The sequence below is a fragment of the Gekko japonicus genome, unplaced genomic scaffold, assembly GCF_001447785.1.
Source record: "Gekko japonicus isolate JY-2015 unplaced genomic scaffold, Gekko_japonicus_V1.1 scaffold1550, whole genome shotgun sequence".
NCBI classification, from domain to species: Eukaryota; Metazoa; Chordata; class Lepidosauria; order Squamata; family Gekkonidae; genus Gekko; species Gekko japonicus.
In genome coordinates this window covers 128204-152183 of record NW_015164235.1, presented here as the reverse complement: position 1 = coordinate 152183, position 23980 = coordinate 128204, and the positions used below count along the sequence as shown (strand labels likewise).

At 44.4% G+C, this 23980-nt stretch overlaps 1 protein-coding gene across 1 annotated transcript in view; it reads left to right on the top strand.

The window, feature by feature from the left end:
- SLC4A10 (solute carrier family 4, sodium bicarbonate transporter, member 10) overlaps nt 1-21460 on the top strand; it is a 158562-nt gene extending 137102 nt beyond the window's left edge. The window contains exons 20-26 of the mRNA XM_015408603.1: nt 3250-3501; nt 5384-5452; nt 6474-6647; nt 7813-7935; nt 12232-12299; nt 13876-13992; nt 21394-21460. Coding sequence (XP_015264089.1) covers nt 3250-3501; nt 5384-5452; nt 6474-6647; nt 7813-7935; nt 12232-12299; nt 13876-13992; nt 21394-21460 — 870 coding nt within the window. The remainder of the gene's footprint in view (nt 1-3249; nt 3502-5383; nt 5453-6473; nt 6648-7812; nt 7936-12231; nt 12300-13875; nt 13993-21393) is intronic.
- The last annotated feature ends 2520 nt before the right edge of the window (nt 21461-23980 follow it).

Below are 23980 nucleotides of genomic sequence, written 5' to 3'. Positions count from 1 at the left end.
GCTGCCCCACATAAAGCTCCTTCTGGCTTCAGGAATGGGAAAAACAGAAAGATCACACAACCCAAACAAGGTCCTTGCACAAGGAATAAACTCTTGGAGTCTGAGTATAAAGTAGATGTCTTTAGCAAATCTCTGCTGAATCCATGAGTAGATTCATGATCCTATTAGCAGACAAACATGTCTTAAAAATTTCCTGTGTACCCAAAGGTTGACATACTGGGAGTGTCTAAGACCGTGTCACAAAAAATGTCCACAATGTTGGGTTAGGCAGATACATTTGATGCAGTTGGCTCTTACCTGTGAAAGTTCTGGCCACAGTAGCAGTACAGAAGTTGAGTGGCCCCTGAAAGTCTAATACAACATTGATTCCAGTGGGAGCTTTGGTTAACAGCACAGTTCTGAGCAGAGTTATACCCTTCTAAGTCCATCAACTTAGAAAGCTGTAACTCTGCTTAGGACGGCACTGCTCAACGTATTACTTTTAAGGAGGGGCATATTCTCTTGTCACTTGTTTCTGCCCATCTTGGCCTCTGCATCGTGGCCAAAGTTTCTGTCAGTTCCGCCTTTGTCCATTTCAGATTATTTCCCCTCTTCTGCTCCTATTGTGAAGAATGGGAAACTGTACAAGTGAGGCTTCAGATGGAATGGTTGGGTCCCAAGCCACACATTTTTTTTCCAGTAACACTTACAGATGGAAAAATAAAGCAGGGTTCATCACTTCTCCGATAGAAATGTTGGAACTGATTCCGGGGACAAGCTTGTCTGCATGTATGCACAGATTTCCGAGCCTCTTTGGTAAACAGTAACGCAGTCTTAAAAATCACATTAAAAATGCATTTGCAGCCATTTGTGACTTCTTGGTTGCTTTGAATATTTTCTGTGTTCTCTCTTTTGTTGTTGTTTTTGGAGGGGGTTTTTTTTTTTGCCCTCTTTGTCAGTCTGGCTGCTCGTGTCAATCCATAGTGTTTTGTGTGGTTCCACTTGACAGATGCAGGGAATTGCTGCCAAGTTTTGGAATGTATTCTCCCCCCCACACACACAGTGGCATGTGGGTGTCAGATGGTCTTCCTGGCTGCCCTCTTGCCTTACTGCATATTCATTTTCTGCTGGGGTCTGATGTAGCATCATCACCTGTTGCCTTGCTTCCTTTGCCTCCCATATGTCGGTTTGCTCAGGCTTCTGTGCGGATAGGAGTGGGGGGGAGGCAACTCCCCATCTCTGTAGAGAGATCTATGGAGTCATAAAAATACTTTCCCCAGAGTGTCAGGAGGTAAAAAGGTCTCTCTGGCTTCACTTCACCCACAGCTCTAAAGAGTTGCACTTGCACTGAGAGAGCCATTTCTGCCCCTTTTGGTTTCAGTGAGCTTAAGGGGAGATGTTCCAAAATGCATGGCTTGCACATTCTGTTTGACATTCGCTTCTGCCCAGAACCGTTGTCTGAATGTCACACATCTTCTACCCCATTCTTCACCATTGCCCCTCCGCTGTTACGATGCTGGGGATGAAGCACATGGGGTGATATCCAGATACCATTTCAGTACAGTCTTACCCAATTCCCCTCTTATATCAGCCCCCATCCAAGATGGTGCTTCCCCATGCAGGTCCTGTGACCCCCAGTTTAGCCTTTTTGGTATTCAAGTAGGACTCCGCCATCCTTCTTTCACCAGCAGAAAAGCTGGTTGGGGACCCGAAGTAGCACACAATGTCATTCTTTTGTCCTCCATTTCATCATCATAACAACAACCCTGAAGTATGTTAGGCTGAGAGAAACCAGCTGGCCCAAGACTACTGAGTGAGCTTCCGTTGGCAGGATGGGGATTCAAAACAGTGCCTCCAAGATCCTCGTCTGACACTGATCATTACAGTTTGTTGGGTGTCATGAGATAAGTTAGCAATGGGGGCTATTCCTCTGTTTCTGTAGAGGAAGGAACTTCAGCAAGTGTGGCCTTCCCACCCATGTGTGATGTGACCCCTGCCAAAGTTCCCTCTTCTGCACAGGTCTTACCCTTAGTCCAAGCAAAATAAAATAAAATAAAAATGCCTTACTAGTCTAACAGAAGTGATAAAAATACAGGTGTCGGGGTTGCTCTGCCCCTCTTTATTAAATATATTAAAATTAAAAATGTTATTAAATATTAAACATTTCACTCAGGCATTGTAGGGATAGAACAACAAAAATTGAGTGTAAAATTATGAAATATAGCATTTTTTTCAGTGCCTCCTGTATTTTATCTATTTCACCCTTAGAGTGAAAATCACCATAACACTGTTGCAATATACACGGCAGTATAGCAAACAAATGGAGAAAGGCATGAAACCCGACAGAGCAATAGAGAGCTAGTGTGGTGTTGTGGCTAGACTGTCAGACGAGCATCTGGGAAACCCTTATTCGGATTCCCATTCAGTCATGAACCTCATTGGATGACCTTGAGCCAGTCTCTCCCCCCACACACACACCTCACAGAATTTTTGCAAGGTTTACAACAGTGGGAGGGGACTCTGTATGCCACGCTTGGAGGAAGAGTATGATAAAAGTTGGAACAAAAAAATCGGCCTCAGTAAGGCTGAGGAATGTGCGGAAGTTGAAAAGACGGAAAACAAAAATTATCATCCTCCCCCATCTACTTTTCTAGGTCAAATTTAACACTACTTTTGGGCGAGGTAAAGGTAGAGGTGTCCTGTTCTCTCTTGCGCCTAGTAATTCCTGGGGTCTTTGTGTTGATGTTTAAAGTTGTGGTGTTGCCCTGCCCCAGAATTAATATTTGTGGAGCAGCAGCCATCAGTGCAGCTGCTGTGAGCAGTGAATCACAGTATTCAAGAGGCCTAGCATCAGATACCTGGATTACAGTGTAGTTTGCATTTTCAGGGCTTCAACACAGTCTGCAGGAATTTAAATTTCTCTATTAAAATGCATGGGACAGCCCTGGAAAGCAAGGGAACTCTGGATACAACATTCCTACACCCTCCCTCAGGGGATCAGTGGCATGAAGAGAGAATGTATTGTTCATGCAAGAATGTGGCAAGGCCTCGAATCCAACACAAACAGATTCATTATAGCACTGGAGAAATAAGAGAACCAGCTATTGCCTAATACTTGCCTAATAGTTTTAAGGCCTTCATTTCTCACAAGCATTGTTAACATGGCTGTTTTATTAGGAATGCCTTCTGTCTCCAATACCGATGAATGCTGCAACCAGATAATATCGCTTCCATCCAGATGATATCATTGTCTTTCTTTTTTTAAAACAGAAAGGCTGTGGCTACCACCTCGACTTGCTGATGGTCGCTCTCATGCTTGGCGTCTGCTCGCTAATGGGACTGCCCTGGTTTGTTGCTGCCACTGTCCTCTCCATCTCTCACGTGAACAGTTTAAAGCTGGAGTCAGAATGCTCTGCTCCAGGAGAACAGCCCAAGTTCCTTGGCATCCGGGAGCAGAGGGTGACAGGACTCATGATCTTTGTACTTATGGGCTCATCTGTTTTTTTGACCAGTGTTCTTAAGGTAGGCCACTCTGGAAAAATCGAATCATACATGTAGGTACGTTTGATTTGCATGTGAACAGACACCTTGTGATGAATTTTTGAACTCCCCCCCCCTTCCTGGATCCTATCTAGACTACTATTCCATGGCAGAGCACATGCTTTGCATGCAGGAGGTCCCAGATTTTATACTTGGGATCACTGGATTTTTTAAAAAGGATCTTGGAGGACTACCACTGTTTGGAATGGACAGTACTGGGTTGCATAGGCTAGTGGCCTGACTCAACAGCTACCAGCCTCCTATACCATTAGTCTGAGTGCACCATCCTGGAGGCACTCAGCGTAAGGCCTGCATGCCAGGTGTGACCCATCAGCTCTTCAGATTGTCAAATAACAAAGCAGACCTTGGCTCTTAATACGAAAAGATTTTCGCAGGGATCCAGAGCCTCATGCCATAAGTTCCAGATTTTCTCACTTTTATATTTATGAAAAGAATGCTTGAAATCCCATCTGGTGTGTGGTCTTAAAAGCACAGATACCAAAACAACACCCCCTTATTTTTTAGATGTAGATCAGCTATAGATACATGTTGGAGAATTTTGAAAGAAGCTAGTGCCTGGGCCTTTGTTCCTTCTATTAGGCACTTTTTAAATCCTGTACCCAAGTTTCCAAACTCTGGTGTGGACCTTGACAGAGGAGGGGACACCTGGAATGGAGACTTGAAATGCCAGGGAAAGGGGGGGGGAGTCTCTCTGTCTCTCCCCCTCCCTCTGATGTAAATTAAGTATACTATCCCATCAACTGGCAGTGCAGAAACACATGGCAACAAGATAGTCAAACTTCAGAGGAAGACAAAAGGCAGAGAATCCTTCTAAATTCACATTGCTTTTTAGGGATGTCCTACTGTCCTCCCACACATTGACCTAAAGAAAGAGGAGCCCAAGAAAAGCTGTTGCTTTGAACTTGGCCCCCCCATGCAGATCAATAAACCCAAAGATTGGGGCAGGTTCAGTTAGGGGGTGTTCTTCTGCAGACCTGGGGGACCACTTGGGTTTACAGGAAAATGTGAAAATCCCCCCCATATGGAGGTGGGCTACATTCCTACTCAAAGAGAGGAACATTGACTGCACTTGTGCAGACAGCATAATGGAATATCACCTTCGAGTTGGTTGTGGGGCAGGCAAGAGAAAACAGCAGGAGCTGCTGCCACCACCTAAATTGGGCAGGCAAGAGAGAGAGAGCCAGAGGCACTGCTGCATGTGCCAATCAGGCAGGAGGAAGGAGGAAACGTAGGAGACACCACCTGCATGTGCCAGGCAGGCAGAGGCAGTGGCACTGCAGATGGGGGGGGGGGTAGAAGGAGCAGGAGCTGCCCCCCTGTCATGTGAGCCAGGTAGCCGTTGGTGGTGGCTCTGCAGGCAGGCTGGCCAGAGAGTGGGCAGCCCATCATGGGGAAGAGATGCAAAGAGGATAGGATTCTCCCCACTCACACATGTCTCTCAGGTCCCCACTTGCACTTTTCTGTTTTTCTTCTAGTGTCCTAATCTATAGCTCCAAATGTACAGCAGTGGGATATGCATCACCAACTATACTAACAGGTGGAACACACGGTTGATTTTGGATTGGGGGTAGTGGTATATTGATGCTCATTTGACTTTAGCAAGACAGAGCTGGAGTACAAAAAGTCTGAGGACACTCTGGCCTAGCAGTTGCAGGACATCTAACATCCCTGATGAGTGGAAGTGCATCAGTGACAATACACCATCCAAAGAAAGCCTTAAATCACAGTGCCAGATCAGTGGGAATTCCTGGTAGTCGCTGACATCGATCAAGCACTTTTTTGCCTGCTATAATCTATCATCCCCTGAAAATCAGTTTTTACTTTTCCCTTTTCCTTCCAACAGTTTATTCCCATGCCAGTGCTTTATGGTGTATTCCTTTATATGGGTGCCTCTTCTCTCAAAGGAATTCAGGTAAAGTAGAGTATGTGAACTGTTTTGGTCCTTTGGTTACCTCTTTATGTTACTATTGCTTACATTTTACTTTGCTTAGAAATGGAAACAGAACATTCTAAAGGGGGTTTACTATGGGGCCAGCTTGGAGCATCGGGCACACAATTTACACCAGCAGCAAGCCTCTCTGATGTGCCTAGATAGAAGGGAAAAGGACTCTGCTGTTGGTTCTGTTGTAGAATTAGGGCCACAATCCCATCTGCTATCCCTGTGACCTGCTCATTTCCAAGTTCAGTAGGTGAGGAACCAAACCAAAACAAGTTATAGGGAAGCATCACAGGCCTTATCGAGTGTGGCACAATCTTTAGATTTGACTTAAGGTGCACTTGGCTGAATGACTGGCTACGATCAGTGTTCCATCTAAGCTGAGTTAGTGTGAGCTAGCTCACAGTTGTTTAGCCTCCTGCTCACACATTTTTGTCTTAGCTCAGGAGGGATGGCTCCAGAGCAAAGTAATTTATGCAGTAGCCAAATCGCTTGCTCACAACTTTAATGCCAGTAGCTCACAACGTAGAATTTTGGCACACAAGACTCCACAGCTTAGAGGGAACATTGGCTACGATACTTTTAAATCTGTAGAAAATGTGACCCTTAGGTCTGCTACATATTTATCTATCCCACCTATATTCTATCCCACTGTAAATGTGCATTTTGTAGGGCAGAAAGGTGGGATAAAATAACTGTTTTCCCCACACGTCTATTCTCTGTTCTCTCTATTCCGGATACTGCCCCTTCAAAATATTTATATCGGCGAATGTTTCGCTTTTTGTGGAAACAGAAAATCATAGTCCTCTCTTGGAAGGAATGCTGGGATGGTCACTAAGAGTTTATATTAATTATTGTTGATTTTGTATATTGATGACCCCGCTCCCTTTTAGAGACATTGTTCTTGCTCTTTTTAAGATCTCGTTGCGTAATGATCTGTCAAGCAATGACCCCATTTCAGTGCTGAAAACTGAACCATGTTCTTTCCCTGTGGCAGCTCTTTGACAGAATCAAGTTATTCTGGATGCCTGCCAAACACCAGCCAGATTTCATCTATCTGAGGCACGTTCCTCTTCGGAAAGTTCATCTCTTCACAGTAATCCAGCTGAGCTGCCTTGTGTTGCTGTGGGTTATCAAAGTTTCGAGAGCTGCTATAGTGTTTCCTATGATGGTATGGACCTACATACTCTAGACTATTATTATTAATAACAAGGGAATTACAAACTTGCAATTAGCTGCCCTTTTTCAATGGATGGGGGTAATACAACTGAGTGGAACCACCTGCTTGGATTCACAGGAGAATTTCTGCTTAAGGAGGTTGCAATTTTCACTGATTCCCCTTCTCCCAGTGGCAGCTCTTTGACTCCTCCCTCCTTGTGTTGCTGGTGATCTCCTGTCCCCCAGGAGCACCACGGGGGGCCATTTTGGATGTCAGTAGGAAGTGGAAGGTGGGGAAGCTGTGCTCCGTAGACAGAAATCCATTCCATCTGTGGAAAACATCCAGTAAATGCAACACATTGCCTCCTGCTTTCTGTTGGGAACATCCACCTATCCTTGCTCAGGACTGATTCCCACAAGATTGGCTACTAGAAATCAGGGGTTGTTTCGTAGAAAAAGAGCTAGGGGAACTCATTAGCATATGCCACACCCCCTGACATCACCGGAAGTGTGTCATAAGGCCACACACCCCGCCCCCAATGGTCCTGGCCGCCGCCGGCCTTGCAGCTTCACTGCCGAGCCCCATGAGGGGCCTGGCGTTGGACCTGCAAGGCCGGCGGGAGTGCAAGGAAGCCCCGCGAAGGCCCTCCTTGACCCCAGGCAGGCAGGGGTGGGGAGAGGCAGGGAGGAAGCAACTTACTTTCCCTCTTCTCCTGCCTCCTCCTGGCTGAATGAGGGACGGAAGTGGGGCGGCTGGAAGCAGGGGGTGGGGCTTCGTCATGTGCCCCGCCCCCGTACCTCACCCGGGGGAACTGCGATCCCCCGCGATCCCCCCTGAAATGACCTCTGCTAGAAATACTTCAACATGGAGGCAACTTCATGCAGTGATCCTAACATGCCATTTACCCCGTGGATCACATTCAGAGTCCCACCACCACCATCTCCCACCTCCATTGGTTTCCATATAATGTTAAGAATTTCACTCTCATGCTCACAAATATACTGTAAATTTATTTGCAAGTTGAGTTCTATTATGCATACATACATCCGTTCATGTCTACACAATCATGGAGAATAATACCTGTGAATATTGGACTACAGGCTTTAGTTTGGTTCTTTTAAGAGCAAAAATTATTTATAGCTGCCAAAAAATTCATACCATATTATATTTTGACTAGGTTTTAGCACTCGTATTCGTCAGAAAACTCATGGATTTATTTTTTACCAAACGAGAACTAAGCTGGTTGGATGATTTGATGCCAGAAAGCAAGAAAAAGAAGCTGGAAGATGCTGAAAAAGAGGTAGGCCTGGATTTCTTTTCTTTTCCTCACTCCTTTTCTTTTTGATTCAAACTGTTTAGACAACATCTGGTTGCATTATAGCAAAATTGACTGCCTAGGGTTTTTTTTTTGGGGGGGTGAAGTAACCTTCAAAGAACCTCAAATATTATTGTTAGGTATTGTAAAAGACTACCTGTTCTGTAAACACATGCACCATTTCCCACAAAGGTGATCTGCATGCAGAAACAGCCATTTACACACTCAGGTGATGTTCACTTGGGCACTTTTGAATGGAGTAATTATATCTTTTAATTATCTTTTCCTATGCATGGAATGGAGATTCCAGATGGAGCCACAGGGGTGGCCAAACTTGCTTAACGTAAGAGCCACATAGAATAAATGTCAGATGTTTGAGAGCCATAAGACATGAACAAATATAACCCACACATTTTTATTGGAAAATATGCAAATTTGCTTTTTATTAACATTAAATGAGACTGCCAAAAATAAAAAACAAAAGGGGTTAAAAACAGGTATTGATAATGACATTTAACTTTAGATGGGGAAGGAGGGTGGAGAGAGAGAGAGAGAGAGAGAGAAAGAGGGGGGAAGAGGGAAAGATTGGAAAGAGGGGAAAAGGAAATAGATGGGGGAGGGAGGGAGAGGTGGAAAGAAAGCAACTTTAACTTTAAATGCGTCTTCCAAGAACCCCCCACCGGCTTGCTTGGAGAAGGGGTTTAAAGAGACAAATGCCTTTTGCAAGCTGGGGGGTTAGTGTCTTTAAGAACACATCTAAAGTTGCTTTCTTTCTCTGCTCCCCCCCCCCCCAATCTCAAGCCTACCCAGGGAGGGGAGCACTGGCTGGGGAAGGGAAGACCAATCAGGAAGGCATGCCTTCCCTTCGCTTCCCCAGCTGCCCTGCCAGGAGCCACACAATATGTATGAAAGAGCCACGTGCAGCTCCCAAGCCACAGTTTGGCCACTGCTGCAACTAGTTGTTGCATGTGACCAGAGTTGCATCAGGATCTAAAGTAATGGGACATATTAAGTCATAAACAGCACAGTCCAGTCATCTTCTAAGAGCCATGCAGTCATTAGCGGCCCTGGTCCTTTCCTAGGCATAGTACAGCATAGGCTTGGGATATCAAGGATGTGCACAGCCTCTCCAGTATTAAGGTTGTTAAGTGTGAGCATATCCCAAGATTGCCCACTTCTACAGTAGTGAATAGTGTTGGACTGCGATCCAGGGAACCTGGGTGCAGACCTCCACTCTGCCACGAAAGCTTGCTGGGTGTGCCAGTCACTGTTTCTGAAAAGTATGCAGACGGAGAGTGATTTCAGCAAAGCATACTTTATTCAGTCAGGAACAAGACGCTTTGGCCGGCTCGCAGGCCAGCTTATATTCCCTCAGAAACCCACCACCACAACACACACCCCACTTCCCGATAGGCTATTTACAGTGACCGAGAGACCTATTGGCCTCACGGTCTGGGACCTAGCCCTCTGATAGGGCGGGCTAGGATCCTCCTGGCACATTGTCTTTAGGCGCGAAGCTTGAGGACCTGTCCCTGGACAAGTCCGGACATGCCCAGCCATGTCAGGGCTGGATACACTACAGTTTCTCAGCCCAGTCTACCTTCACGGGGTTCTTGTGAGGGCAAAATGGAGGAAAATAGAATTAAACAGCCATTTTGGGTCTCGCTGAGGAGGAAAGCAGGGTCTAAATACTTAAATTAAACAAAAAATAACATACTTCACAGGGTTTTTGTGAGGATAAAATGGAGGAGGGGGGAATGTTGTAAGCTGCTTTGCCCCCCCCCCCCGAAAAAAGCGGGATATATAGTAGATGAATGAATATTTTCCTTCTACCTCTTTTGGAAGGGGAGGGAATAAAGGAAATAGGGGGAATCTGCACTCATTGGTATGCTGTGCTCCCACACAATGTCCTGAGTGCTGCGTTCTGCTTATGGCAATACAGAACAATAAAAGCAAGGCACGGGTTTTTCCCTTGTGGTTGCCACGGGATTCTATTGCTCTTGATCCCATGTTTCTTCTTTCGCTCCATTGGCTATTTCTCCTTGAATAGTGACAGACAGTAAAACTAAGGGAAATACGATTTTTACTTGCATCTTTTTTATTTTCAGTCACTTTATTATTTTTTTAGGGGTTATTTTTACATGTTATGGCATTGCTAAATATTTGAGGCTATTATTAAACCTGTTCAGCTGTCAAAATCCTGGGAAAGCTGTGAAGCCTGGAACATGACAAAATTAACTAGGAATGAAAAAAAAATCAGAGATGGAGCCACTGGAAAGCAATTGGAGAGACATAATTCTGCCGGCTTTAAAAACGAACGTGGGCCTCTGTGCCTACAAATGGAAATGAAGCTGACAGGCTTTCAAGAAATAGTAATTTGACTGGATCAAGAATTTCATTCTGCAAGGCTGTCTTCAATATTGGGAACAATTCTTTTCTATGAGGCACCTTCCTTGTTGATGTAGGGAACAAGGTCTGCCCTCAGTCCTCCTATTGAACCTTGCGGTAACCTTTAATGCCAGGGATGGTCTCAAAAATGGTGACCTGCTTATGACAAATGGCTTCACATGAGTGGCCATGCTCCCACCAATGGCCACTAGAGACATGGAAACAGATGCCGTATTAAAAGTCTCTCAGGCTGTACCATTTCTTTCTCTGGCTGTTTGCACAGCCAGGGGAGTTTTTGCCCACGTGCATCGTGGGAAGCATCCACAATAAATGGGAGCATCCAGATGATTTTGTTCCCTCTTTTAATCTGGAGATAATAAAAACCTTATTTTCTTATGTTTGAAAGGGAAACCATGGGAAACTTCCACAGCCACAACAGGGAAGGAGGCTGCTTTCCAAGTGGCATGAGGCAGCTTGATGCCTTGTGCTATTCCCCCCCCCCCTTACTTGTTTATAGGGCTTTTGTCCTTTTCTAGCTGAGCTGCAGTGTACTGTCACAACACAGCTCAATAGTTTTTGGAAAGAGAAGTTTCTGGGTTGCAGAGGGCATTCAGAATTGCTGTTCTGCCTGTGCTTTTGCATAGGTGCAGTGGAGGAGAAAGAGGAGGTGTGGGGTGAGGAGGGTACAGTAGCTAGCAGAGCGGGAACAGGTGTGTGTGAATCACCATTCTTGTCTCACTTGCTGTTGCTACTGTAGCAGGAGTGAGTTTCCACACTTCTGTGTAGATGTGGCCACTGTCTCTGACCATTCTTGTCTCACTTGCTGTTGCTACTTCTGTGTAGATGCGGCCACTGTCTCTGTTTTTTTCTGAAATATTAAAGGCTTTCAAACTATCGGAGCTGATGTCCAGGGGTTCTTTGCCACACAGTATATTCCTTCCCCCATTTCTGAGCCACTCAGCATGGTTAAGTGGTTAAGAGTAGTGGTTAAGAGTGGCGGATTCTAATCTGGAGAGCCCGGTTTGATTCCCCAGTCCTCCACACGACACCTGGTGGGTGACTTTGGGCCAGTCACAGTTCTCTCAGAACTCTCTCAGTTCCTCCTACCTCACAAGGTGCCAGTTGTGGACAGGGGAAGGGAAGGCGATTGTAAGCCACTTTGAGACTCCTTAAGGTAGAGAAAAGCAGGGTGTAAAAACCAACTCTTCTTCTTTTTAAAACATGAAAGATTAAAGGCTTCCTTGATGCATGAGGGGAGAGACACAACTGAATGCCGGTGTGCGTCTTTGTCCTGCCTGTTGCAAAAGTTGAACTCATGTTGCAATGGAAGATCCTGCTGTGTTTGCTCTTTATCTGTTTGCATTTTAAACAACCTGACAATGTGAAGGATCCCATGTAAAACATCATGAATAACCCATTGGGTATGTCTAAGCCTGCATATGCAATATCTGCCTGCATTTGTGGCTGCTTATACTACCCCTCCCTAAAGAAGTCATAATTATCACCTACCATCAACCCACCGAGAGTTCCCTTCTGTGAGCCCCGTTGTCATTGAATGAGAGCGGCACAAGACCACTGTGCCCCAAACAAGTAACACATTTCATGGCATTCTCGTCTTTCTCGCAAAGAACTATTTTCAGCAGTGAAAATTAGTTTTTGTCAGAGTTGTCCTTTTAAATACAGTTTCCTAATTTTTGGCACCTGCCACATCACTTTAAGAAAGAGCTGTTAACGAGAAAGGCCAGTGAGTTGACACCTTGTTAAAAACAATTTGGAAAGAGAAATGAAGAAATGCTGTTTGTTTGTTTCTCTTTTGGTGATTGAATCTGCAAATGCAGGCAGACAGTTACAGTGAGACCTTTTTTTGCTCATCTCTAAATTGTTTTCTCCTAGGAGGAGCAAAGTATGTTGGCAATGGAGGAGGAAGGTACTGTCCAGTTACCACTAGAAGGACATTACAGGTAAACCACTGAGACTGACTCTTTTTGCTTCTCCATTGAAATTCAAATGAAAACCTAGGTGTGGTGCAACAGTTAGCCTGTCAGCTCCCCACTCCCCTGTGAAGCTCACAGAGTGACTGTGAGTTCCTCTGTCTCTTGGGGCCTAACTATATATTACAAAGAACTCCGCTCATGTCCGGGTTCCTATGAGGTCTCTGATATGAGTTGTGAGTTCCCCACTGGACCCTTGGGGACCAGAGCATGGTGCTCAGAGAGCAGACTCTTAAAGGGAATGAGGTTGAGATCAGCATCTGTGCATTTTAAGCAGATTTCATTGCTTGGTTCCTTTCACTTTGTTTTTCATTCTCCTCCTGGTTCTGCTGTCTCTTGTTCTCTTGTTCCTTTTATTTCCTCCCCTCCTGCGAATGTAAATCTTGCTGACTGAGAGTTCACTTCATGCATCTGACAAAGTGGCCCACAAAAGCTCAGGGGAGGTGTTTTTTGACCCCTCACTTAAATGCCAGGAGAAGGTTTCCTCATGAAATAAGATGTACATGTTCAGATGCCCATTCCATGGAATCAATAGGAAGTTCTCTTCTGCAGGAACTGGGGTGTGCATTGGAATACACATAAAACTATGGAATGGGAGTTTAGGCTGCCAAGAGCCCTGTGGAAAGGAGAGCGTCAATGTTACACTGTTTCTAGGGGGATAAGTAATTCTGACTACAGTAAAGGCTTTGATATCCAACATTCACGTGGTATAGGTTAATAAAATGTCAGACACTCAAGCTCATTGCTTTGCCTTGGCACCCCTAGCCAGAGGTATTTGCAGTGATCCAACCCACCCTCTTGCAAGCACCGTGGCAACACAAGCTCCACACCTGGTGGGACTCCCCCCCAAAGGCATCCTGCAGAGCAGGCAGACAAGCAGGTCAGCTGCCCAGGCTAAGCAGCCCCCGAGGATGACATCAGCTGGCAGTGCCTGCTGACAGAAGTTCAACAACAGCCGGAGGCTTCAAGCTGGCCAGCTGGAGAGGCAGGAGTTGGGTGGGTGTGAACCCAAAGACACAGTGGCTGAGAAGGAAGACCTTGCTTCCTGGGTGAGGCTGGTTAACTGGACATTCTGGATGACTGAGTACTGGACAACGAAGCTTCTACTTTATGTATACTGTGTTACCCTAAAGGGTTGTGAGGGTCTCCTAAGGTTTTTGGGGAATTAGCCAGGAAACCTAACCAATGCGAGAGGGGGTAATCAAGCAGGACCCTTCACCTATGTTTACGGGGATTTTCCTCTCAGTATAACTCTCAAAATGAACCAGGCCATGATTAATGAAATGGGTTTTATTAAAGAGAATTAAAGAATAAAATGAAATAAACTTATCAATTGAAGACCTTGCTTCCTGGGTGAGACTGGTTTACAGGGCACTCTGGATGATCGAGTACTGGATAACAAAGCTTGTACTGTATATACACTGATACATGGGGACTTGAAAGCAGGTTTGTGTGTTCCTTTGAATCTGTAGAATGCCCAGGACTGCAGACAAGAAAGCTTGATTGCTCTCTCTTTCTGTGTGTGTGTGTGCTCATTTTGTTTTAGAGATGACCCATCCGTAATCAATATTTCTGATGAAATGGCAAAAACAGCTGTGTGGAAGACACTACTGATAGCATCAGAAAATAACAAGGATAAGGAGTCCAGCTTTCCTTCTAAAAGGTTTAATATTTTTTAAAACAATAATTCTCTTATATACCATCTACTTTAGGAAGAGTTTGTTTCAGATCAAGTTCTTGCTATGTTATTTATAAAATGGGTTGGGTCCAGCCAGCTTTCTCGCTAAGCTTCTCCCGGTTCCCATAATTTCTCCAGCCCCCATTGCACATGCCTTTTTTGTCCACGCAAGTCCCTATAACCCCAGCATAGCCTTCTTGGTGGTCAAAGAGGACACTCTCCTCCCTCTTTCACTAGTGGGAAAGCTGGTTGGATCCCACCTAATACACACACATACAGTGCTCTACTGATACATTTATGCCTTGAAGAACTCCGGTAATCAGAACCTTATAGATACTTGTAGACACATACTGCAAACCCCAGCAACATAACCAAGTGGCATCGGTGAATAAGAAGAGAGTTATATGATGTTTTTCATAGCCACTGTACCAACAGCCAGGTCCTCAAAGACCTAGGATCTTCGGATCTTTGGAAATACTGCAGTAGCCTACCTGCACAAACTCTGCTTTCCACAAAGCTCAGCTGTAACCCTGGGGACTGTAAAGGAGAGGGATGTGTGAACAACAGAACAAGACCTGGCCAGGGGCTTTAGATGCTTGTGGGTGATTGCTTCTCCAGCAACGATTGCTAGTGCAGGTGGGCTCGTGTGTGGCACTAACAGTGCTGTGTTTTATGTCACAGTTGCTGAGCTGCTCAGACAGATCCTGTTAGTCTGTTTGGACTAACAAGAACTGTCATGAGTAAGTAAGACCCCTTGGTAGATTTTCATGCCTACCTTGTACAGAAGTGGTCACATAGAAGCAACTTTACCAACAATAGGCTGTAGATAAAGGTGAAAGAACAGTCATGTGATCTAATGGGCATTTCAAGTGCATCATGAATTTGTCCCTTGCCTTTCCTAGGCTGCCGTCACACACAATAAATATTCCACTTTCAATGCACTTTCCAACTGGGTTTTACTGTGTGAACTGGCAAAATCCAGTTGGAAAGTGCATTGAAAGTGCATTGAAAGTGGATTATTTAGTGCGTGTGACTGCAGCCCTAGCGGCCTTGTATCATTTTTTATTGTAAACCTGTGGGGAAGAACACATCCTACAATCCCTAGTATGGGAGATGCTTCCTTACCACTTCTATTACTTTTTTACACGGTTAGTTTGCCACCCTGAGCCTCCGGGGAGGGCGGGATAGAAATGTAAATAAAAAATAAATTAATCGTACATCTAATAGTCATGGGTGACCCTCCCATTTGGAACAAAAATGCACGCTATGGGGCCACCCAGGATCGCAGTAGACCTCATGATTACTGAGACCTCATGATACTGACTCACAAGATTCTGGTCATCATTTATTCTATTTTGAAACTGATTTAATAGGTCTTAAGGTTGTCAGACACTTCTATTGAATTGTTGCTGCTGTTGTTACCTTTTTAAAGGCTAACTAAACTACTGGAGATAGGTCAGAAGGCTATAATGATGCAGATTAGTAGTTGGTATATAAGCCATGTTCTATTGGCTGATAATGATCTGATATGTTCCATTCAGGTGTGCAAAGTAAGTTGCGTGTATTGGAACAAAGTTTGAGTCCAGTAGCACCTTTAAGACCAACAAAGTTTAATTTTGCACACTTCAGATACACTGAAACAAGACTTCATCAACCATTACATATAGGTAGGGGGGTTAGTTGCTAGGAAGGGCTAATTAGAGTCTAAATGTATAAGTAACTGAGCGATGAGTGTAGCTAAAATGGGATTAAAGCATTTGGTAAGACCTGTGAATAACGGCAAACTAGCAAAATAAAAGAGTCAACAGACAGATGTGAGAACTAAGTTTGAATCCAATGGCACCTTTAAGACCAACAAAGTTTAATTCCGAGTGTAAGAGAGAACTAAGTGATTAACATGTGTAGTGAGATCAGAACCCGATATCTCTGTTAAGCCCTGGGGGTTCCATTGTCCTGAGTTGCATGTATTGGTAATCATAGTTATATCAAAATGATCATGGGTACATTACTGCTGGCCCCTTAAAAATAAAGGTTTGCTGAATTTCTCACAACACAGAAGTACAATTTAGGAGAACCAAATAAGCATTAACAGAGTAATCCATACCTTCTGTGGCCATAGTTGCCTAAGTGCAGTTGGCTTAATGGATGATAGCAGCTGATTCTCTCTTCCCCAGCCAAACATAGCTCTGGGTACTTTGTGCTTGGGCGAGAGAAAAAGCTAGAGGGATCATTGGGAATGTGAAGAGGCATCCTCTTCTTGGTTAAAGCTGTGCCTATGCAGGAACTGATCATTTGCAAAACCAGAGGACCATTTTTATTGTGATAACCCAGTTGTTACCCTTGCAGAGCTACACCCTTCTAAGCCCAGTGACTTCAATGGACAGAAGGCTATAACTCTATTTAGGGTATCATTGCTAACTGAGTATAAATGTGATAGTTTAACAGCTGTTTTCCCCCAGTGCCGTTCATTTTGAATTAACATTGTTTTCTACTTAATTGTTCCATTATCACATTTCTACCATAAGCTCCCCTTCCTAATCTCTCTAGAAGCTGATTCCCCAAAGGTAAGACCCTGTCCCCAAATCTCTGCCTTGATTGCTTTTCCCACTACTAAATGGTGTTTTTTTTTGGAAACATTTGCTAATATTGTGTAAATTTTGGGGAGACAAAATTTAATGGAACTATATCAAAAGTGAGTCCAGAAGGTTCCTGTGTTGGTTCTTTGAGATCTTACATAAGAAGGAAGCATAATGTTGCAATTCAGCCAAAGTTTTGAACAAAACAGTAACCAGCACTGAGAAAATGTTACCTTATAAAAAAAGAAATCCGCAATGTTTGACTTCCAAGCATTGACTGAAATGAAACCCCTCTACTTGATTTCTAGTATTTTGTCACCCCAAAAATGGCATGTTGCTTCTTTAATGTTCTTCCTCTTCCTAAGCAGCATAAACAAGATGATCGGCCCACAATCAAACAGATGTCACCTCCCTTCCCTTTAGTTGGGATGGTACCACATGACCTCCTAGTTCATATGATCGTTCCTTCTGCTAATCACACAAACTGTAGCCTGCTTCACACTGGTGGTGTGAGGGCTTGGCACCACTGCCGCCCAGTTAAATGTAGAAACTGGAGCTTCGTTTCAAATTCCTTTTAGAAAGCCTCCTCCTAGCTTCCATAATAAATAACACCTTGTTGTAAATGCTAAGTGTATGACGTTATATTTCCATTTTGGTGTCTTCACATTTAAATAGGTACAGCATAATTTTAAAAAATTAGAACTGGCCGTGTAGTTTGAAAAGGGTGAGGCTAGGCTGAAGTGGACCCAACCTGGCTTGCTACAGAAGTAGAGATGCTACTATTGAGGACTGGGAATTTTCGGCCCTGGCTTTTTTGGCCCTGCCCCTACCTGGTAGAATGAGTTCCCGTTAGAAATTAAGGCCCTGCGGGACCTGTTACAGGTCCGCAGGGCCTGCAAGACAAAGCTCTTCCATCAAGTTTTCAGTTGAGGCCACATGCGCCCACCCGCTATTGACCTCCCCTCCAGTGACTTCAAATCCGAATGGCCACCTGGGAACCAACTGCTTCTTGCTGAGATCTGTTGAGGCACCGGTCTTTTATTGATTGCTGTTTCTAGATAGGTTTTTAGATATATTTTAATTGTTGATTTGTTATATTGCTATATTATGAATTTTATTATGGAACCCGCCCTGAGCCCGCTTGCAGGGAGGGCAGGATACAAATAGAATCAAATAAACAAATAAATTCATCCAGTGTTGTCACTCCACACACCCCATTCTATTTGTCTCAGTGAAGAAACTGGCTGTATGCACTACCTAATTCGTAGGTAGAAAGAAGGGCAGATCTTGGAGGCCTTTGCTGTTCCTGGCAGTGGGGCAAAACCCAGCACTGATCTTAAAGCAAAAAGCCATGCAATGCCTTTTATGAGGACCAACCAAAATAACATAAATCATTGCACAAGCTTTTGAATTTTCCAGAGCTCTTCATCAGGATGGATCTCAAAAAAAAAAAGAAACAGAAGGGAGTCATGGGAAAAATGTTGTTTCAGGCACATGTCTGCATCCTGTATTGAATGCCAGGCATTGTTTAATAGACTGGTTGTTGTTGAGTGGGCCTGGTGTCAGGTTGTACTTTATGCTGTCTAGAAGAAAAGGGGGAAATGGCATTGCTTGCACGTTCATCCTGTCTCTACGTTTGTACAGTCAGGTGCATGGTTTCAGTGACTTCACTTTGGCTATTTGAGAAGTGATTTCAAGAACTGATCACAAGATTAGCTAAATTCCATAAGGAGGGCAGCACTATTCAAATTGAATGAGGTCTAGTAGAAGCCAGGTTTTACGGGGGGGGGGGGTGGCAGCTAGAGAACCACAACTGCAGAACCAGAAGCTGCAGTTGCCCAGTATTACAGTAACCCAGCCTTGGTGTTATGAATGCATGGATTAAGATGACCAGGTTGGCTGAGTCTAAGAAAGGAAAGAGCTAGCAAACTAAATGCAGCTGACAGAAGACACTCTTGGCCCTTATAGCAACCTGCTTTTCAAACAGCAAGGCTGGGTCCATGAGCATCCCCAAGTTCTTAACCTGCTTGGGGAATGCCAACTCTACTCCATTCATGATAAGGGGAGCCAGTTCCTCCATAGCATCAGCCTTCCCAACCAACTTTGGTCTTGTCTGAATTCAGCTTCAGTTTGTTCTGCCTTAGCCATTTGACTGCACAATGAAAGCACTGGGTCACAGCTCAGACGAATGCTTGCAGAGATTTAGCTAAAGAAACATAGAGCTGGGTGTCATCTCCATATTGATGACATCCAAATTCAAAGCTCCAGACAATCTCATTCAGTGGCCTCACATAAGTATTGAAGAGCATGGGTGGGTGAGAGAATGGAGCTGTGAGGCACCCCAGAAGACAAATCCCAATCTGTTGATTCTGCTTCCCTGATGGAAGCTATCTGTGGCCCCGGTCACACGAGTGGATTTGGGCCAGGAGAGGGATGGATCGGGGGCAGAGCAAACGGGCACAATCCCACCGCAACATCTGGGAAGCGTTGCGTGCCCGTCCCCGATCCGGCCCTTCTGATGATAACCTGCAGCAAAAAAGAACCACCTACCGAGGTGGTTCTTTCTGAAAGGCTGCAGCAACGCCAGCCGTGGGATCGCCGGTGCGTTCTTCCGCCGGCGCATCCCCGGCTCCTTGCCGAACGCCGCATGCTCCGGCATGGCCAGTTGGGCAGACTCCCGTGGCTTTCTCCCCGTCTCCCCGGCATCTGATCATGTATGATCCCGCCGCCGCGTGCCTATTTAGGTGCGGCTTTTAAAAGCCGCACTTTGGCCGTCCCTTTCTTCCCTCGTGTGGCAGGGACCTGTGTCCAATCAGATGAGAAAGGCTGCAACCATCAAAGAGCTGCTCCTCCAATGCTTTTCTGTATTTCTTCTGTTGATAAGCATGGTCAACTGAGTCAAAGCCTGGTTGTCTAACAAGGCGGGGGGGGGGCGAGTTTTGAAGGCACCAAGACCAACTGGGGAGCTAAGAGGCAGCAATTTCTCTCTTGGGAGAGGACTGTGCCCAGGTGCAACTCTTACTTCCTACACACACACACACACACACACACACAGAGGCAGTCTGTGAGTTTGGGAAGGGATGTGCTTGAAGGTCTCAGTAAAATCTGTGCATTCTTTCTGTCCAGTGTACTTATTTGGGGCTTATATTCACTAGCTAGGAAGAAATATTTCTTCAGAGTTTCCTCCTATTGGAACCTTTTCTCAGAGTCATTTATTCAGCTGCTACCTAGATTCACTCCTTTACAGCAAAATAAAACAGGAGTCCAGTGGCAGCTTAAAGAGTGACAAAACATATTCTGTCACAACCTTTTGTGAGCTAGAGCTCACTTCATCAGATGCATGAAATGTCCATCCACTAGGTAGATTTATTTATACCTTTACAGCAGTGGCTCTGGCCTTCTGGAGCAGTGTGCTGGACGAGGGCTGTTACCAGGCCCGTTGCCAGAAGATCTTTGGTGGAGGTGCAAACACCAGGAACGGGAAGTTTAGTTAGATCACAACTAATTGGATTAGTGACTAATCTAATTAGTGGTGATCCAATTATGTGTGCCTCCCCTTCCTTCCATGCCAGCGAGAGAAGGCTGACTCGCCTTCTGCTGACCCGCAGCAACTCAGAGAAGGAAAGAAGAGGAGGTATTTAAAATTTAAATACCTCCCCTTCCTGAGTTGTGCTGTAGTGGCAGCATGCACCAGTGACTGAAAGTAAGGTATTCAAAGAGACATATGTCTCTTTAAATGCCTTACTTATACTAATTGACTTGTGCCTCCTTCCAGGCACGTGAGGGCAGCAGGGAAGGAATGACTCCAGGTCTTGCTCAGCCTGCAGCCCTGTCCTGTCATGGGGGGGAGGGGGATGGGCCCATTCAGGAGGAGGCATTGCCCCCAGGAGCCCCCTGTGGCTATGGTCATGGCTGTTACTACATTCCAGTTCTGCAAACAATAGGTTGGGTCCTACCAGTTTTTTCTGTTGGTGCAAGAGGAAAGGGGAGGGGTCCCTTTTGACTTCACCAAAATGTGTACCACAGTTTGTGGAGGCCTTTATCAACTGAAAGTCTGGCAGGATGGGGCAACAATGGGGATGAAACTTGGGCAAGTTTGCCCATTCTCCTTTTTTCCACCCACGGAAAAGCAGGGTAGACCCAACCTATCCTAAGGTTTCCCTTTTCCCCCCAATAGCACGTTAATGGATCTTAAGCTAGATGGCATGTTATACCTGTGGTGGGTTATTGAGATTATGTTGTGTAAAAAAATGTATCTTGGTTTTAATGTTTTGATGCTAGCTCTGGTCTCTGGAGAAAGGCAGAGTATAAATATTTTTAATAAATAAAATAGTATCTGGCTACATCCACATCTATCCAACTTCAATCGGAGGGCACAGATGTGCACGTTCTAATCAGTCCACTATTCAGCTTCTTGTTTGTGCATCAGAAGATGCAAGTGTCCTACATGGCAAGTGGTCTTTGCAAAGAAAATATTTGCCATTTAAAGACGCAGTGATTTTCGCTTGCATGCTCGTCGATTTGTATCTCAGTAACATTTTTTCTTACTTCAGCTGTTCTTCTGTTTCATTCTTGGCCTACCTCTTTTTTTTTTTGTTCTATGATGATGGCAGGTGCTTTTCATAACCATGCATTTCTTTGCTTCCTGGTTTTGTACCTTGTGGCATGAAAAGCTAATGCAAATGGTATTGTTTGATGGATGGATTCCTCTCCCCCACCTCGCTGCCACCACCCTTTCCCCAAACCTGGTGGCTCATAATGTGTCTTGTACAGCAAGACCTTTCTTCTTCTCTTTCTTTCCCTCATGCAGCACCGAAAGCCAACAAGAGAAGAAAGCTGACTCAGGGAAAGGTGTGGACCGCGAAACTTGCCTATGACTTGTTCTTTAGTTTCTTTTTACAAAACGACGCGAGGAGTGCCACAGTCCACAAGGTGACCCATTTCTTTCTCCAAGCTATCCTTCATCCCAGAGTATAAGCACTGGTAATGTAAGTAGTGCCATCTGTGTTTCAGCTCATTGGCTCTTCATCGACTCTGGTCTATAACCCATTGCAGAAATCACCTATATCCAACGAAAGAATCTTGCGCTTTCCTTCCTGAGTCCTCCAGCCTTTGGATCCCACTCCATCCAGTCGAGAAGTGGACAAAAGTTTTATTTCACATTGAATTTATGTCTTAGTAGGTTTGGACGGTACTTTCCTACTTTGCCTGTGTATTTTCATGGCTTCTCCATGTCAGGAAAAAAAACAACCTGGGGGGGGGGAAACCCCTCTTTTTTAATAGGTTAGCTTTCAGCCTGTCGTTTCAGAAGACCTAAGGTAACAAGAGACACTTGTAGTTTTAGAGCTGTTTTTAAATGAGGAGTGGCTCAATCCTACAAACTCTTAACCACAAAAATGAGTTTCTTCCACCAGTTTAAAATCATGGCTTTGATGTATGCGTGTGCGTGCGTGTGCGTGCGTGAGTGTGTGATTTACAGAATCAGACCCTATATTTGTGCTATTTTCCTTGATTTAATACTGGATATTTAATATTTAAATTTATATGTAACTGGAGAATAAAGTAATATAATATATAAAGATATATAGGATATAGTAAACAATCTCTCATCTTGTTTGGAAAAAGTCACATCCAAGGATGTGCCGTATCCATGCAGTATTTGTTGTGAATGCAAGCTGTCATTACAATATCTTATACTGTACTATACTAAATGTTGCAGTGGTGATTCCAACAGCTGCATTGTAGTGGTAAATAATCCAATTTTTCCTTCTAGATTTATGGATTATAGCCCTTCACAGACATGTGCAGTAAGATCCCCCTCTTCTCCATCACCAAGGGTGATCAATGGGGGTGGGATTTCTTGAAACCTCTGAATACTGCCCTTGAAATTCCTACATGATGTGATGTGCTTGTCTAGCTAGAGACAAGTACTGATTAGATCCAGATTATGAATCTTACATATATTTTTTCTAGAGAGCTTGTTTTGTTATTTTGTCAAATGCATGCCAGCTTTTTTTAAAAAAAATTGCATTTGCAATTTGCCGCTCGATTAAGAAAACAATCTGGCCAACATTAAAGCTTCACCTTGGGGTCAGTGAAGCAGAATTTTAGTGTATTTTTAAGCATGACAGCAATATTAGGTGGAGTCAGGAGAAAGACTGCTTGGACCCTGAATGGGACCAAAGTGTGCTTAGCTTTGGCTGAATTATATCCTTTATTTATTCCACACTGCAGATGACATTGGAAGTCACGATCCCATGAACTGAATGGGAATTTTGACACCAATGTCAGGGGGCCATGAAGACCCCATTTTGCAAAACAAAACTTGAGTGTGTGTTTCTGTTTGGCCTTTGTTAATAGGAGTAGTTGAGCTGAATTTCCTTATCAAAGGCAAACATTTCCACAATACAAAACTCTTTTTGTATATGCAATATAGATTTTGTCAAAGTCCTTGTACTTTATTATTTAATCAGTTTTTAACTAGTGAGGACAGCAAGATTGCACCCATGGTCAAGATCCATCCTTTTCTGGACATACAGCTGCATGACGTCTCATCAAATCAAAGTAGCTCTTCTCCCTCCTTCCCCTCTCAGCCAGAGGCATTGAACCATTTCCTTCAATAGGAAGAGAGAGGGCACCTTCCCAATGGAGATCCAGCCATAGTTGTCTTCCTTATGGACTCCTGCACAGGTTATACATGCTTGGAGCATGAATAATGTTTGTGGCTAGCTCTCAAGAGGAACTAAGATGGCTAGATCATCATCGAGGAGGTACACTTGGCTGCTGAAAAGGAGGAAAGGAAAAGGACCCCATGAATGCTTGGGAGAGGATGGATCAGCCTCCTCTTATTAAAACAGAAGTAGGACAAATATCAAACATTTTACAAATGTTTTGGATAGGTATTCATTTTTTAAAAAAACTTTTTACAAACCCCCCCCCCCCCCAAGATGTTATAAAATTGTTTCAATTTACAGGGCTTTACGACCAATCTCAGAAATGCACTTTTTTAAAAAAAACTTTCTAAATTGTCCAAGATGGTGCAATAAGCCTTATCTCAGCTCTGCGGGTATGCATGGCTCTAACACCACATAATTTAGCTTGTGCCAACACAGCTGCAGGGGACTTCTGTGCAAAGCCATTTGGGACTGAGAATTCACACAGCTGAGAATCTTTTGGGTTTTTGTGTGCGTGAGGAGTTCTAGCCCATATGGAACTGACCACCCTGAGTGCACAGGAGGCTCCTTTTGGTGTATCCCCATGGACAGAGATGTATCCAGGCATTCATGAGCATGTGGGAAAAGAACAAGAATTTCCCAGGGCAAGAAAAGGCATGGTTTCATTGATTAGGGCAACTTCCAAATGGCTCAGATTGAACCATTTCAAGCCCATTGTGATCA